This window comes from Myotis lucifugus, unplaced genomic scaffold (assembly GCF_000147115.1).
Source record: "Myotis lucifugus unplaced genomic scaffold, Myoluc2.0 scaffold_52, whole genome shotgun sequence".
Lineage (NCBI taxonomy): Eukaryota > Metazoa > Chordata > Mammalia > Chiroptera > Vespertilionidae > Myotis > Myotis lucifugus.
The window spans coordinates 432,561-447,638 of record NW_005871100.1 but is presented as its reverse complement, the minus strand read 5'-3'; the positions used below and the strand labels follow the sequence as shown (position 1 = coordinate 447,638).

The following is a 15,078-nucleotide window of genomic DNA, read 5'->3' as shown; positions in this document are numbered from 1 at the left end:
CCAGCCGGCCCCCTCCCATACACCAGGCCTCTATCCTATATAATAAAAGGAGTAATATGCAAATTGACCCTAACATCAGAGCAACTGGGAATCAATGGTCACTATGACACACGCTGACCACCAAGGGGCAGACGCTCAATGCAGGAGCTGCCCCTTGGTGGTCAGTGTGCTCCCACAGGGGGAGCTCTGCTCAGCCACAAGCCAGGCTGATGGCTGCCAGCACAGCAGTGGTGGTGGGAGCCTCTCCCGCCTCCTCAGCAGCGCTAAGGATGTCTGACTGCAGCTTAGGTCTGCTCCCCACTGGCAAGTGGACATCCCCCGAGGGCTCCCGGGCTGCCAGAGGGATGTCTGATTGCCATCTTAGGCCCAATCCCCCGGAGAGCGGGCCTACACCAGCAGGTGGTCATTCCCTGAGGGGTCCCAGACTTCGAGTGGGAACAGGCCCGGCTGAGGGACCCTCCCGAGTGCACAAATTTTTGTGCACCAGGTCTCTATTAAAAGAATAAGAGGCAGAATCAGGTATAGCAGATTATAATCTATGAGTTAGATCCCCTTATCCTACCCCCCCACTTGACCAAGTACAGTGGCTTCTTCCCTCAAAGCATAGAATGAAGTGGTCAAAATGAATTTAAGATGCTATGAGTTTGATCCTTAGTTTGGTCATGTATGAATCATTTAAACTCAGGCAGGTTAAATTATTTTGTGCCTCAGTTTTCTGATGTGTAAAATGGGAATAATGATATTAGGTTAAGCCATATGAATTAATATTTTTGAAAGTCAAAATTAGTTGAATATAGTTTAATTAAATATTTATCTTTATAGTTTGTTATAAATATGAGCACTTAAAAAAAGAGTTAGAACATAGCAAGCATTCAATAAACATGTTAGCTATTATTACTATACAAATCCTACCCACTTTATAGAAGGAAAATGCTAATGTAATTTATTCCCAGACTGCTTTAATGGTGTCATTTATATTATTTACTATCTAAACAAGTCATGCGGCAATAAGTCATGCATTATCCCATGAAACTTATTTTTCTGCTACTTAATTGTTTTTATATTTATACTCACTCCAGTGAAATAAAAACTTCCTTAAAAAGCAGCAACTAAAAAAATATTTTTTCTCCCCACTCACTACCACAACTTGTTCTGTTAGGATCAGTTACAAGTACTTTCCCCAATTTCAAAAACAGTTCTCATTTTCATATGCATTATGTGTGTGTGTGTGTGTGTGTGTGTGTGTGTGTGTGTGTGCTGAGTCAAAAAATGGCCTTAGTCTCAGATTATCAAGTTACCAATTAAAATCCAGAATAAAATTCAGTGAAACAGATTGAACTTATATTTCTAAAATTCAGAAAATTTGCTCCCAAAGTTTATGTGGGAAATTAAAATGAGAGATTTAGTATTTGGCATGAAAATTAAATTATGTTCATATTATATTGGGCTGGAGGAAGAAAATTATATATGCTTACCTGCTATTTCTTGAAACATTGTTTTTAAGTGATTTTATTAATGCAGTTAAAATGCAATATTTCTAGTGTTTAACCCATTTTTACTGCTATATTAATTTAAAATTTGTTCTAAATTATTTCATGTACTCAGATATTGTCACTAAATTTTTAAAAATCCTACATTATTTAACAACTAATACTTCAGACATTTATTTTTAAATTTTAAATGCTAGAAAATGTATGAACTATTTTATTATATGTAGAAATACTATAAGCATATATGTGAAATTAATATAAATATAAATTAATGTATATTATTAAAATGCAATCTATTGATTTAAAAACCTAGTCATTTTAGTGAACAGAGATAATTGTTATGTCAATTTACTTTTTCTGAAAGCATTTATTTTAAGCTACTAAAAGGACCATTCTTTCAAGAATTGGAGGAAAAAAAGGATGGTATAATTGAATGATGATATAACTGAACATTTGTCTTTTAATAGGCAAATAAAAGGAAAACTTTAATTCCATTCTTGGTGTTCTATGGTTAATGTTCTAGGGAAATTAAATCAAAATGTATTTAAAATTATTTATGTTACACAATATTCGCTAAGCATTGATCAAGTAACATTAACAAAGTGGAGTGATAAATTATCTTTTGTAAGTGGTGGCAGAACTTTGACCTTTTTCCAAAGTGCCTTGCACATTTGTAGCAGCTTGAGCCATTGGCTTTTAATCTACTTAGCAAGATTACATAAACTTGCTGACTCAACACAAATCCATTAGAAATCACAGTATAAAAAAATGGTAAGAAAGTTTTCCACTATGATCCATTAAAAATGCATGAAGTCCCTAAAAATCATCCCTTGGAAATAAAGAGTAAACTTCATAGATGAAAGAAAATTTCTGAGCTAGTTTAGGCCATTTCAAATGCTAGTGTCAGGGTGTCAGTTTTTAGAACTGGATGGTATCGGAGATTCTGACCCTATATTTTATAAATAACAACAATACAAGATGATTTTCTAATATTTTCCAACTAAATACTTCAATTCTTTTTTTTAATAGTGCTAGTGTACCGGTAATAACTTTACCAATTTGCTATTAGTCAATTAAATAAAGAAAATCATTTTCAATGAGTTTCAATGGTAAACACAAAGTGGCCAGTACAAAATCTTGTACATATTTCTAATATAACAGCCAAATCCTAAGTGCTCCTGAGGCAGGGGTAAGACAATCGGCTCCTGAATTTGTATATAATTCAGCCATTTGACTCTTACTATATGCTAAACAGATACATATGCCAGTCTTGTTTAAAAAATAGTTTTGTAAACTAATGGGAAAAAAAATGAAGTCTTATTTAAACAAAGAAAAAGTTCCAGCATCTTAATGTGACCAAAATTGTCAATTCAACATGATTATATAGAAACGTGAGACAAAAATCAGGCTCAGGAACAAATGTACCAAGGACTCTAACTATTGAAGGGATTCTGATATTGTCTTAGTTGATGGATATGTAACTGGGATACAATGTAAACCATCATTTAATAGGTTCAGGGAACTCATTCTTCTCTCAAATTTCAGTTTTGTACCTCTTCCTTCTGCTAGAGTCTAGATTCATACCTTTTGTCTTGTAAAAGATTGCACAGTACACCCTCATTTCAAAACAAGAAGAGAAAAACTCTATTTTTTTATTTTATGCCCCCTTTATTACCCTATCGTACTGAAATTATACTTTCAAAATTATATTGACCATGTTTTAACCATTATTTCCTTGATTTTCATCTGCCAGAGAACATTTTATTCTCTTTCCTTGAGTGTTGGCCTCCTATTAACTGACCCCAAATGACAATCTTTTGTTTTTATTTCTTCATTTAAAGTCATTTCTTTCCATTTTCTGTTTTGTCTTCCTACCTCTGAATTATGCACAAGTCATAGAATATTCTCTCTGCCCCTTTGTCTCTACATTCATATTCTCCGGAAAGCAAATCCAGTTTAGTTTTATCTGTGTAGTCATAATAAAATCCACCTGAACTCTGACATTTGAAATCTGCACCGGTATTCATATCAGACCATTGATAATAAAACCTCTGTGTTGTATTCTTCTAAGGTACACATTCTCTCAGTCACGAGACTAGATATGTAGTTTGTTCTACTCTCTCTCCTAACTTAGTCCCTCCGTCCAAACTGCCACTGCATCTCATGTCCGATCAGTTTTTCCTATAGACTATCACACTAGAACAATGACTTTTGTTACAGGCTGTGCAAAGATCTTTCTAAAAGAGAGTCATCATAAATTCTCCTTGAAAGGTTTTCCCCTGTTTAGCTGTGTTGGTTTTTTTTTTTTGTCTTTTTACTTTCCAACACTGTCTACCATAGCTAGAGCACAGGACTTGTATCATCTACTTTCTGCCTTGAGATTGCCTAGTTTTGGAAACTGAATCCTCCTCCTCCTTTTGGCTAGGTGAGTTGCCAAGTGTTTTTTAAGATCTTGTAATTGTAAAATGGGTAAAATAATAGTACCTTCTCATGGATATTTGTAAACATTAAATAAATGAGTATATGTGAAGCTGTTAGTAGCACTAAATAAATGCTAGCCATTTGATATCAACTTCTAACTGCACACCTATCATAAAACATACACCAATGACTATTGCCTAGAACATCATTAATTATTCTTCTGCTCATGTTCAAAACTTCCTAAATCTTATATCATGTTGCTGTCTTTCTAATCATCTCTTGTTAATCCCATATTTTTGGCACATCCTCTATTTTCCTTATTTCTTCTTTACAACATTTAATTGCATTCTCACAACTTTTTCCATCATTTTCTTCCTGAAGTTTTTGAGTATGCTGAGAGCTCTCTTTCTAAATAGCATTTATTTTTTCTATGTTATACACTTTAAAATTCATTTATGAGTCTCATAGGTCTCTCTCTATTTTGTTTACAATATGCTTTCCCCCAGTTAAGTCATAAATTTGTTGAGATAAATTTTATTTTATTCTTTCTTAGTCTCTATACAAAAGCAAATTTTTGATTCTCAAAATTCTTATTTCCTCAGGGTTAGCTATTATGAACATGAGATAAATACTGAACAATTAAAATAGATGCAAGTAGTTTGCATGCCACCTAACAAAGGTTCTATATGTACTACTATTACTGAATAAATTAAATAAATGATGATCAATAATCAGCTACTGATTGTCAATTATGTATTAGAAAAAATATTCTTGGTCTAAAATGCTCTGAGTGGGACATTATTGTGACATTTCTATTCTGGAAACTTTTCCAAGAGGTAAGTTGTAGTCTCTGTGTTAGCACACATGCTGCACCGGTTCTTTCCCCACAGAAATCCAGGCGGGGTTGCAGATGACAGAGCAGGAAGGATATTAAGCAATGGCGATCCCATCTCCCACAGTCACATAAGCTTCATCTCACTGAGACCTATCTGTCTCTATCAAACCACATCAAAAGTAATATCAATAAAATTGGGAATTCCAAAGAAGTGGATGACATTCAATTTATAATAGTTTAATTAAATTCTCAGGGCTGAAGATTTATGATCTGTTAGCAATAGGAAAGCCACAAACCTCAATATTAGTATAGAGCAAATATAGCATGCAAGGACAGGAACTATAACCTAAAAAATGTCCTATTTTTCCATAAGACAGCAGCTGTAATGGAACAGTGAGGTTATTTATTTTAACTTTATAATTTTTAGCTAAAGAAAGGAATAGAAAATAGTAATTGTCATAGTCAGAAATAGATTTAAAATGAATTCTTCATATTAGTCAATTAAGTCAATGCTTCTGTGAAATGAAATGGTATTTATATTCCTCGTAAGAGGAAGATGTCAAATATAGATAAATGGATGAGGAAGATAAAGGCCTTGGCAGTGACAGAAATTTCAGTATGAATTCGTAGGGATAGCCCATTTTATGATTTAATTCTTACTGTTCTCAATTGTGCACTGTACTTATTAACCCTCTGTCTAGGCCATTGACATCTAATCAGGCTGAGAACTGAGGCCAGTACTCAGACATGTTTTATTTGGCCAGAATTATGTTTTGAAAAAAGAAACATACATGTATTCAGGTAGGGCACACATTCTCACATTCACAATAGTTCCTGTTCATTTTCTCTTGTTCTTCACAGCTTCACTTTTTCTTTTTTTTTTTTTTTTAACTCTGTCTCCAAACTTCTGAAACGGTTTGAATTTGCCATCCTGGGATTAGGACTCCAGCAGGTCTGTATGTCCTTATCCTAGTCTTTCTCTCTCTATCAGTTAAAGATGGTGCATGTGAAGCTAAGGAACTAGGGTGGGAAATTAATTCTAGTTTTTTGTGCAAACCTATCTATTGAATTACTCTAACTAGGTTACAACTATTCTGCTGTTGCATATACACTGGCATATGTCCTATATAACATTTCTGAAAGCATTTTCTAAAACATAAAGCTTTATAAATAGGAAATATTACACATATTGTAAAAAAAACCCCACAGTAGTTTACCAAATAAAAAATAGCTATCAGTGTTATCAAACATTTCTGATCCATTATTAAACATAATTATGTTTAAATGACTATGTATATGTGTTTATATATTAATATTATACATGTTCTATTTTATATATTATACATACACATTTACTTTTCTCAGTTTTAACCAAGATATTTTTATACAATTACCTATTTTTTATTCAAAAGCATACTTTTTTAGACATAAACAATTATTTCAACTTACCTGTGTACCTATGAACAGCTTTTATCAGAATTTGAATATTTGTACCTAAGGTAGCAATTCACTTATGGTAAATATACTTTTAACATTTCTCTATTGTGTACAGTTGTGGTAGCTCATAATCACTTTTGAGCTACCAGTTACCATAAAATATAAGACAGGTCCCCAAAGCAAATAAGGGACAGAAGATAGAATGAATCAGGCTGACAAAAAATATCCTTTTGGCTACTTGTACCTTTTTAATTGTCTTCTGAATAAGTAAGTCTCCGACTGGCATTAGAATACCGCCAAACACAGCCAGCACTGCGCCAATGACAGCGCCAGTAATGAGCCCACAGTTCCGATCACAGCCCATTTTTCTTGTTCAGGGAAAAAGTAAAGGTTCGGCACCTGCTCCTTTCAAACTCCCGGGTTCCAAGAACTCTGGTTCTGTCATTAGGAAGAGATCATAAAACAGACGCTTAAATATCAATACAAACAGATCAAAGTACAAGAAAACACATTATGAAACAGATTATTTTCCCAGTTATCAATAAACAAGTGCTTTCCTTTTCTTTTTTTTTTTTTTAAAGAAACTGATTTTCTAGATCAGGTCCTCCCCTTTCTTGCCTTTTACTATCTACCAGGGGTAGAAATTAAAAATACTGTCATATGCAGCATTTAAAAAAATTCTCCCCTTAGTTTTCTTCTTATGGGTAATTAACATGAAAATCTTATCTAAGGAGAACATGCTTACTGTGCTCTCACCCTAATCTCCCTTCCCCCAGCCTGTGACAGTTGCATCCTTACCCTCTAGTGGCTTATCCACTCAGACACACTTGCCACACTCTGTCTGGAGTTTCCCTTCAAACTGAATGAGAGTGGGCTGATGTCTGCTCCATCTAAGAGCTAAGCAAGTGTGGTAACATGTTCTCTTTACCTTATTCACAAATGAACAGCAAGATATGGATTTTATGGAAAGTGATTTGATGTGTCTCAGAAAGAATCAATTCTTCTAGGCATTGTCAGCTATCTGTTAAAACAAAAAAAGAAGCATGGATAAATTGGGGAAATACAATATTACAAAATGAATACTAGAATACTAATATCACCAAGATTGTCATTGCTATGAAAAGAAAATCCCATTTTCATGACTGCTGAACTTATGCCTAAATTGTTTCTTGAATTGTTGAAAACATTGAAATATTTTAAAGAAACGTCCTTTACTTTCAATTTTATTGTTAATTATTGACTTTTGGATACACTAAAGGTGCAAAGAATTTGAAGAAATTGTATCATGTAAATGATGCCTAGTTTTAATGCTAAGCATTGCTTTGTTACTAGTCTCAAATAATTTTTTGTACATATTCATATTATATTGTAATATTATATTGTCATGGGCAACTGATCCATTCCAACTGTTAAAATGAACTTGTTTGTGCCAGTATGTATTTCACCTAGTCAATTTTTTGGTATTTTTCTACTATGTGCTTATTTCATAAAAATTGGAAGAAAATGATTGGTGGAATGAATGGTTCCTCTTGTAACAAAGTTAATAAGAACCTATTACTTCTAATATTTGAGAGTACATGCTATTATGACTGTAATAGCATTTAAAAATATTTTTCATTGATTTCAGAGAGGAAGGAAGAGGGAGAGAGAGAGAGAAACATCAATGATGAGAGGGAAACATTGATCAGCTGCCTCCTACCCACCCCCTAATTGGGTATGGAGCCTGCAACCCAGGCATATGCCCTGACTGAAATGGAACCATGACCTCCTGGTTCATAGGTCGATGCTCAACCAAGCCATGCCATGCCATGCCAGCAGGACTCTAACAGCATTTTTTAAAGTGGGGTTGACCGAACATTAGTGAACAGTCAGAATGCTTTGTAACTTGTAAACAAATATTCTCTACTTCAAAATGCCTATGGCCAAGGAAAACATACATACCAACAGAACATAGGGTACAAAAAAAGATACATGCACAACATATTTTTGTCAACACTGTAAATGTAATAATAAAAATTATATTTTGTTAGGGTCTCAGATTTTCCTCCGCAGTTTTATTGCAACAGTTGTACAAGTCTTATAATTTTATTAATATATATTTCTACTGTAGAACCATTTAGTTTTTCAAAAGTATTATTTGCATAGCTAAGAAAATAATGGTAAGACAATAAAAGAATAAGACTTTTTTCCCCAAATGGAGAAAGATAAATGTTACAAAAATTTTCCATGGCAATTTTATTTATTTATTTTACTTCTTCTTATCCATTGTGATTTCTCTCTATATACCTTCTTATACCTAGGATACTTCCATGGTAGTCAGGATGCAACAAACTCATTCATACAGAGGTCCTGGTAGTTAAGAGGCTTGAGTCATGAGGATCACGTGTTTTTTTCAAATATAAAAGGAAAAAACACATAAGCCTACACTTGACATTTTTCCTGCGGAATTTCGTGTCACTGAGCAAGTGGGTTGGCTTTTTTATTAACTGCTTGAAGGTAGAGTGTGAAGATAGTTTTCTCTCTCCTCTAAAATCATACAACATGCTACCAAATATGATGTTGGCTGTGCTTGTCATAATACAATAGACCAAGTTATTTAAAGTTTATAATAAGGACTGGATAATATCATATCAAGTAGAATTACCTTGCAAAGTATAACTAAACAGCATCTTAAACTTGTCTTGAAACATAATCTTGTAAACAACCATAGTAATTGGTAAGTATAGAAATCATCCTGCAAATAAATAACCCTATTCAAGATAATATATATATATAAATAAATATATGACTGCAGTTGAGTCAGGTTCAGCTGACCAGCTAGTAGCTATTATGCATATTGACTACCAGAGGGCAGACGCTCAATGCAGGAGCTGCCAAGCGACAACTTTGCACTCTGGGACTCCTCAAGGGATGTCGAACTACCAGGTTTGGCCCAATCCCCACAGGCCAGGCCAAGGGATCCCACCTGCTGGAGGGACCCCACTCACTCTGCAGACGCCCTTTGAGCCCCGGCACTGCCCCAGGTTCCGCTGGCCAGAGAGGCTGGCTCCAGGGCATGCCCGGCCGTCTCACCCAGTCCCATCCCGCTGGCCACCTTCTAATTAATTTCTTTTCAATGTGCATGAATTCATGTACCAGGCCTCTAGTTATGTAATACTGAAAGCCAATTGCATAGACCATCTCTCAACTCTTATTTGCAAGTTATAACCTAAAGTTGCACTCAAATGCAGGGATCCAACCTAATGTAATTGTGATGAAACCAAAACCTGATTTGCCACTCTTTGTGACTGTGAGCAAGTCTTTTAATCTGACTATACCTCAATTTCCTCGTGTGTAAAACAAAGATAATAAGACCAGATAAGGTTCTTTTTGTTTTAATTTTTGTTAATCATCACCTGAGGATATTTTTTTCCATTGATTTTTTTTTCTTTTTTAGAGAGAGAGGAAGGGAGGGGGAGAGACAGAGAGAGAAACCAATGTGAGAGAGACACATCTTTTGGTTGCCTCCCGCACACGCCCCAACTGGCACTGGGGATTGAGCCTGCGACCAAGGTACATGCCCTTGACCAGAATCTAACCTGTGACCCTTCAGTCCACTGCTGGTGCTCTAACTACTGAGCAAAACAGCCTAGGGCAAGACCAGATAAGTTTTTAATTTAAGCAGCTGAACCAGTTCTTCACTCAGATTACAGCAGTGGTGGGAACCCAGAGACCCTGATTTCTAAGTCAGTTTTCCTGATACTCTTCTTTCTACCTTTAGGAAGCTCTAGCAGAATCTCTGTGGAGACCAATGGCTTTGCAAGGCCATTTAAAAATTGAGACAAAAAAATCCATAGTGTCAAGTTCCAGTTTTGTTTATGTACTATCATGAATCTTTTTTGGAAAACACAACTCAAAGACGAAGTCATCTTTGTTGGAAAGTTATTTTATCTCCTATGTAAGCCACTAAAAATTATTCAATATTAATGTTATTTGCAAATTTGACAGATGGAATGTAAAATGATTTGCAAATTAAAAAGTCTGTTGGTGCTGAAATAGGTATATATGCATTTATTTGCTCCTTTCTAGATTCCATGCCATAATGTAGTCATGAATCTATCTGACTTACTCAGAATCTTTCTCCTTTATTCAAGTAGCCCCTTGTACTACAGGGAAGAATTTCTGCAAAAAGCAAACAGTCCTGAAAATGTCCACTTGAGGACCCAGGGGGGCAGCACACACCTCCATCTCTACAGCTAAAAACTCAACATTCTTACTTCCAAGAACCCTGGGCCCAGGGATGTCAAGAAAGGGGATGTCTGGCCCTAGCCGGTTTGGCTCAGTGGATAAAGCCTCAGCCTGCACACTGAAGAGTCCTGGGTTTGATTCTGGTCAAGGGCACATCCCCTCCTTCTCCCTTCCTCTCTAAAATTAATAAAAATATATATATTTTGAAAAATATGGTTGCCTGGGTACTGCTACACTCTGCCAGCTGTGAACTTAAAACTTAAGTGAGCCGAACCGGTTTGGCTCAGTGGATAGAGCGTCGGCCTGCGGACTCAAGGGTCCCAGGTTCAATTCCGGTCAAGGGCATGTACCTTGGTTGCGGGCACATCCCCACTGGGGGGGCGTGCAGGAGGCAGCTGATCGATGTTTCTCTCTCATCGATGTTTCTAACTCTCTATCCCTCTCCCTTCCTCTCTGTAAAAAATCAATAAAATAAATTTTAAAAAACACACAAAACAAAACAAAAAAAACTTAAGTGAAATAGTGTCCATGTCCCACTGCTGTTGAGTCAGGCTCATCAGAAAACAGAAGTGCCAGGAAATTTATTCTGTAGAATCACATGGTTGTATAGTTGTTAGCCCAACACCAGTCTGGATGATATATGAGCAAAGATAGAAGTATTCAAATATGTACTGATTTTTTTTTGAGAGAGAGATTAAGTTTATTTATTTTTTCAAATTTTCTAATTGATTCAATTTTGTTAACATGATGTAAGTTTCCAACATTTTTTCCTTAAGCATAGGCAAGATATTTGACATACTTGGGTTCATTTGTTAACCTCAGTGCCTTGACATAATCATGAGTAATTAATTATAGCTACTATAATTACACTTTAACCTTATGCTTCCTATTTACAAAATTACAATCAGTTTTACTCACGTGAGGCAGAGGAGGGCCTAATATATTATGTAAGACATGTATTGTGTAAATAAGGGAAAAGTTCAGACTCCTTCACACATTCTACTTAACAGTGCCTCCACTTATGTTTACCCTCAGGGGGAAAAAAAGTGTAGTTTATCCCCACTTTTCTTTCAAATTTAGATGTTGAGAGCATGCAAAATTTGTGTCTTACACACTGGTTTTTCTTAATAACACAGCTCCTTACATATTAAAGTAGGTAAAGTAGCAAATTTATTTCATTTGCTAACTTAGGATCAATTCTTATTCTTTATTTATTATTTTCCTTCATACAAAATAGAGAAGACATTGATATCTGTAATACTTTGCTTCTTGCGTAAAGTACCTAAGTTTAGAAAGCAAAGATTGATCACAGGTACAGAAAAGAAAACTTATTGAGACTTCTGTAAGGAAGAAAAAGAAATTAAAAGGCCTGTTTGAAGATGTCACTATTATACCTTTCATGAGTCTACAGGGAAATTAGCTGTATCCTCTCAGTTTTTAGATTATAAATCCAATTCCTTCTGTAGAATTAGTGAGGGTATTTTATTCCCTTGGGTTATATTTAAAAGAAGAAAGAAGAATGGAATTTTTCTTTTTTCTATTTTAACTGTTAAATCATCAGAGTATTTCTAGAATGACTTTATGACCATTATGCCTTTCCACTATGTTGAGAACCTGGTGGTAGAGAAGTGTCTCCAATACATAGGTCAGAAAATCAGAATATTCCTAGAGAATCTGCAGTTATTCCCATGTGTGGGTGTCCTGGGAAACTCCATCCAGGAAAAAAGGATGGTCCAGAGGTAAAATTTCCTGGGATGTGAACTACAAAACTTGAAAACGTTTCAGATGATAAGAGTACTTGTATCATAAATGAATGTCAAGACCTGGATGACATTTTCTTACGCATGAGTGACTAGTACCTCAAATCTCCTATTCTATCTGTAAGCTTTCCTTCCAATTTCCTTAACATAGCAAAACAGTCCACATACGCCTCTGTTATGACTCAACTTTCTCTAAAATGGGTTTATTGTACATTAAATAAGGTAGAAAACAAAATTAAATGAGGTAATATATAAAAAATTCCTATCACAGCAAATGTTATTGTTATTTTGAAATGTTATAAAACATTATGTTAAACAACTATAGCATAATGTTATTTCATATTGACCAAGTAAAGTATTATTATAAAAAGTCTGATAAATGTATACAGTTTATGCAAATAAGAATGATTATTTGCAAAACATTTAGTTTACAACATAATCTGATAAAATGATTTAAACTTTTTATATACAGAAACTTAGAATAACATGCAAATGGAAGGAAACTACTAGGTTAGAAAATGCTACTTGAAACTTTTAGCCATGACTTGGGCCAGTGAACGAAAACACATTGTGATTAGATCAGAAAAAAAGTTATAAAGTGAGTTCCTTCAGGAACAAAAGGATCCATAAGATTCAAATGTGTTTGAGTAACCATGACCAGATATTTTCCTACAAAAATAAGGGTGGCAACTATAATAATTTCAGAGGTAAATTTCAAAATTTTCAGTACACTCTGTCCAAGTATCTCTCCAATTATAATTATGATATTCCGCCCAGGTTAATCCATTATATGATGACTGTGTGTTTGATGTATTGTTCTGGTTTAATAATAATTCTGGTAAATGAAAAAAATGTCTTCATATTTCTTATTTCGTAAGTTTCAATGGACTGCTGGAGTCTCTATATAACAAAACTTTAAAAAGTTTAATTTTGGTTATTTTGCAAACCAATATTATAAGCAATGTTTCTTTTAGATCCAGGAGACATTACTGGCAAGGGTTTAGACTTGTGAGGTTTGTTTGGGTAAAGAATATAAAACTTCTGATGGATCCAGAGAAACTTGGTAGGAATACTATAAAAGATACATACTTAGAAATTGAATAAAAATAACTCTGTACTAAAACAAAATAAAACATTACTAACTTACAATCATATAGGAATGGACTAAAAAGTACATGCAAATAATTTAAAAATAAATTTCAATATGTTACTTGATAATCCAAGTAATTATTTGAGATTCACTCTAAAGAATTTATGCCATTTACAGTTATAGATGGATTCATTTAGTGTAATTAAATTGAAACTTTTTAATTTCTTCAGAATAATTTATCTTTTATTTATACTTGGTATCATGATTCAATAAAATAATATTTTAATATTTGTAATAGCCCAAAACATCAGTTTTGTTTTATTTTTAGTCTGCTAACAAATTTTATATAATTTACACTTGGGCTAGTGATAAAATCTAGAATCATTATTTGGAATTAATATAATTTACCATTCCCAGAACAATTATAATGTTTGTTAATTTAAAAAATAGTTACTCATAACATATCTAAATATACATTGTATTTAACCATGCAAAGTCAAATTCACCAAAATTGTGTAATTCAGATAGAAAATTAAGTATGTTAATATTCTATAAAGTAATAAGTAGTTAACAATTGTATATAAGATAGCATGTTGACATAAGAGTGGCAAGTCATTTATAACAACTAATTCTACTATATTGATTTCATTTATGATTGTTTCTATTTATAATTTAAATTAAAAATCATGTATAAGTAGCCTAAGTATACAATGTAAGTTTTATAATAATCTAAATGTATTGTAAATCATTTTAAATATTAACAAATAAATGTTTACAGAAAAACATAAAATTTTAAATATCAAGAAGTGAAATGTCATTGAGCATTAAACAAGGTTTTAATATTTTTTAAAACATAAAATGTAGAAAATTGATGTTGATAACTTAGAAAACAACACAAACCTAATTTTTAAATAAAGCCTAGTGACTAACAAAACAGCTACTGCTTTTTGTTGTTGTTATATAACTTCTTAAGAGTATTTATATAGTAGTGTCATCCATCATTTGGGAGATAGAAATCTCTTATGTTAAAAAAAAATCATATGACTTACCTTTTAAAAAGCTAAGAAGGATTTTTCAATCAAGTGCTCCAACATTTGAACAGACAATTCTTAGTAGGATCAAATGGTATTCTGCAGAAAAAACCCTGCACTGAAATCCTCATTACAAAGTGTGTGAGTTTAAATATGCTTAAAAAAAAAAAAAAAAAAAAAGTACCACAACCTCCGTCAAATCCCAGTGAGTGGTTTGTTGCCAGAGGAATTTAAAAAAAAGAAAAAGAAAAAAAACCCACACACATCACACAACTGGTATGGCTCTTAACGGTCTATTTTTGTGGTCTGGAAAGGACCCCTTACCTATATCTGAGATACACAGCAGCATTTTAGTTATTTACTCTTGGCCATTTGCCTATCCAACTAAGTCAGAGGCCAGGGCGGAAAAAGAACTGAAGCTGCATGTGATACATTCTGTTTCCCCACAGTCATTACTCCAAACGATGAACTAGGGGTACGGGTGTGAGGAATGTAAATTAGGGAGAGTAATGAGAGGTTCCCTTCACTGTCATGACCAGCTCGCCAAGCTCATTTCATGAGGTTTAAATAGAGCACACTCTTCTGTACAGCATGAACCTGAAGTGCATCGAGACTAATATCTTGAAAACAGTTGGAGACTCTGTCAATCAGCAAAGATGACAAACAGACTCTAAAAAAGGAAATGGCCCATTGTTCTAACTGGAAGTTCTTAACTATTTATCATGTTCTGTGAGTCCTATAAAAATTTCATGGGGACAGCAAAATCCACCTACAAAATTCACAATAT

The 15,078-nt window shown here is 34.0% G+C and overlaps 1 protein-coding gene across 4 annotated transcripts in view; it reads right to left on the bottom strand.

The window, feature by feature from the left end:
- CD36 (CD36 molecule) overlaps nt 1-15,078 on the bottom strand; it is a 60,084-nt gene that overhangs the window by 25,985 nt on the left and 19,021 nt on the right. For 2 of the 4 annotated variants that reach the window (XM_014455850.2, XM_023753818.1), the window contains exons 1-3: nt 14,310-14,425; nt 7,112-7,204; nt 6,428-6,621 (exon numbers count right to left, since the gene is read on the bottom strand). In XM_014455850.2, the coding sequence (XP_014311336.1) occupies nt 6,428-6,547 (120 nt within the window). In that variant the 5' untranslated portion in view covers nt 6,548-6,621; nt 7,112-7,204; nt 14,310-14,425. Of the gene's footprint in view, nt 1-6,427; nt 6,622-7,111; nt 7,205-14,309; nt 14,426-15,078 lie in introns of those variants that run through there. The other 2 variants (XM_023753816.1, XM_023753817.1) reach the window with 1 other exon arrangement.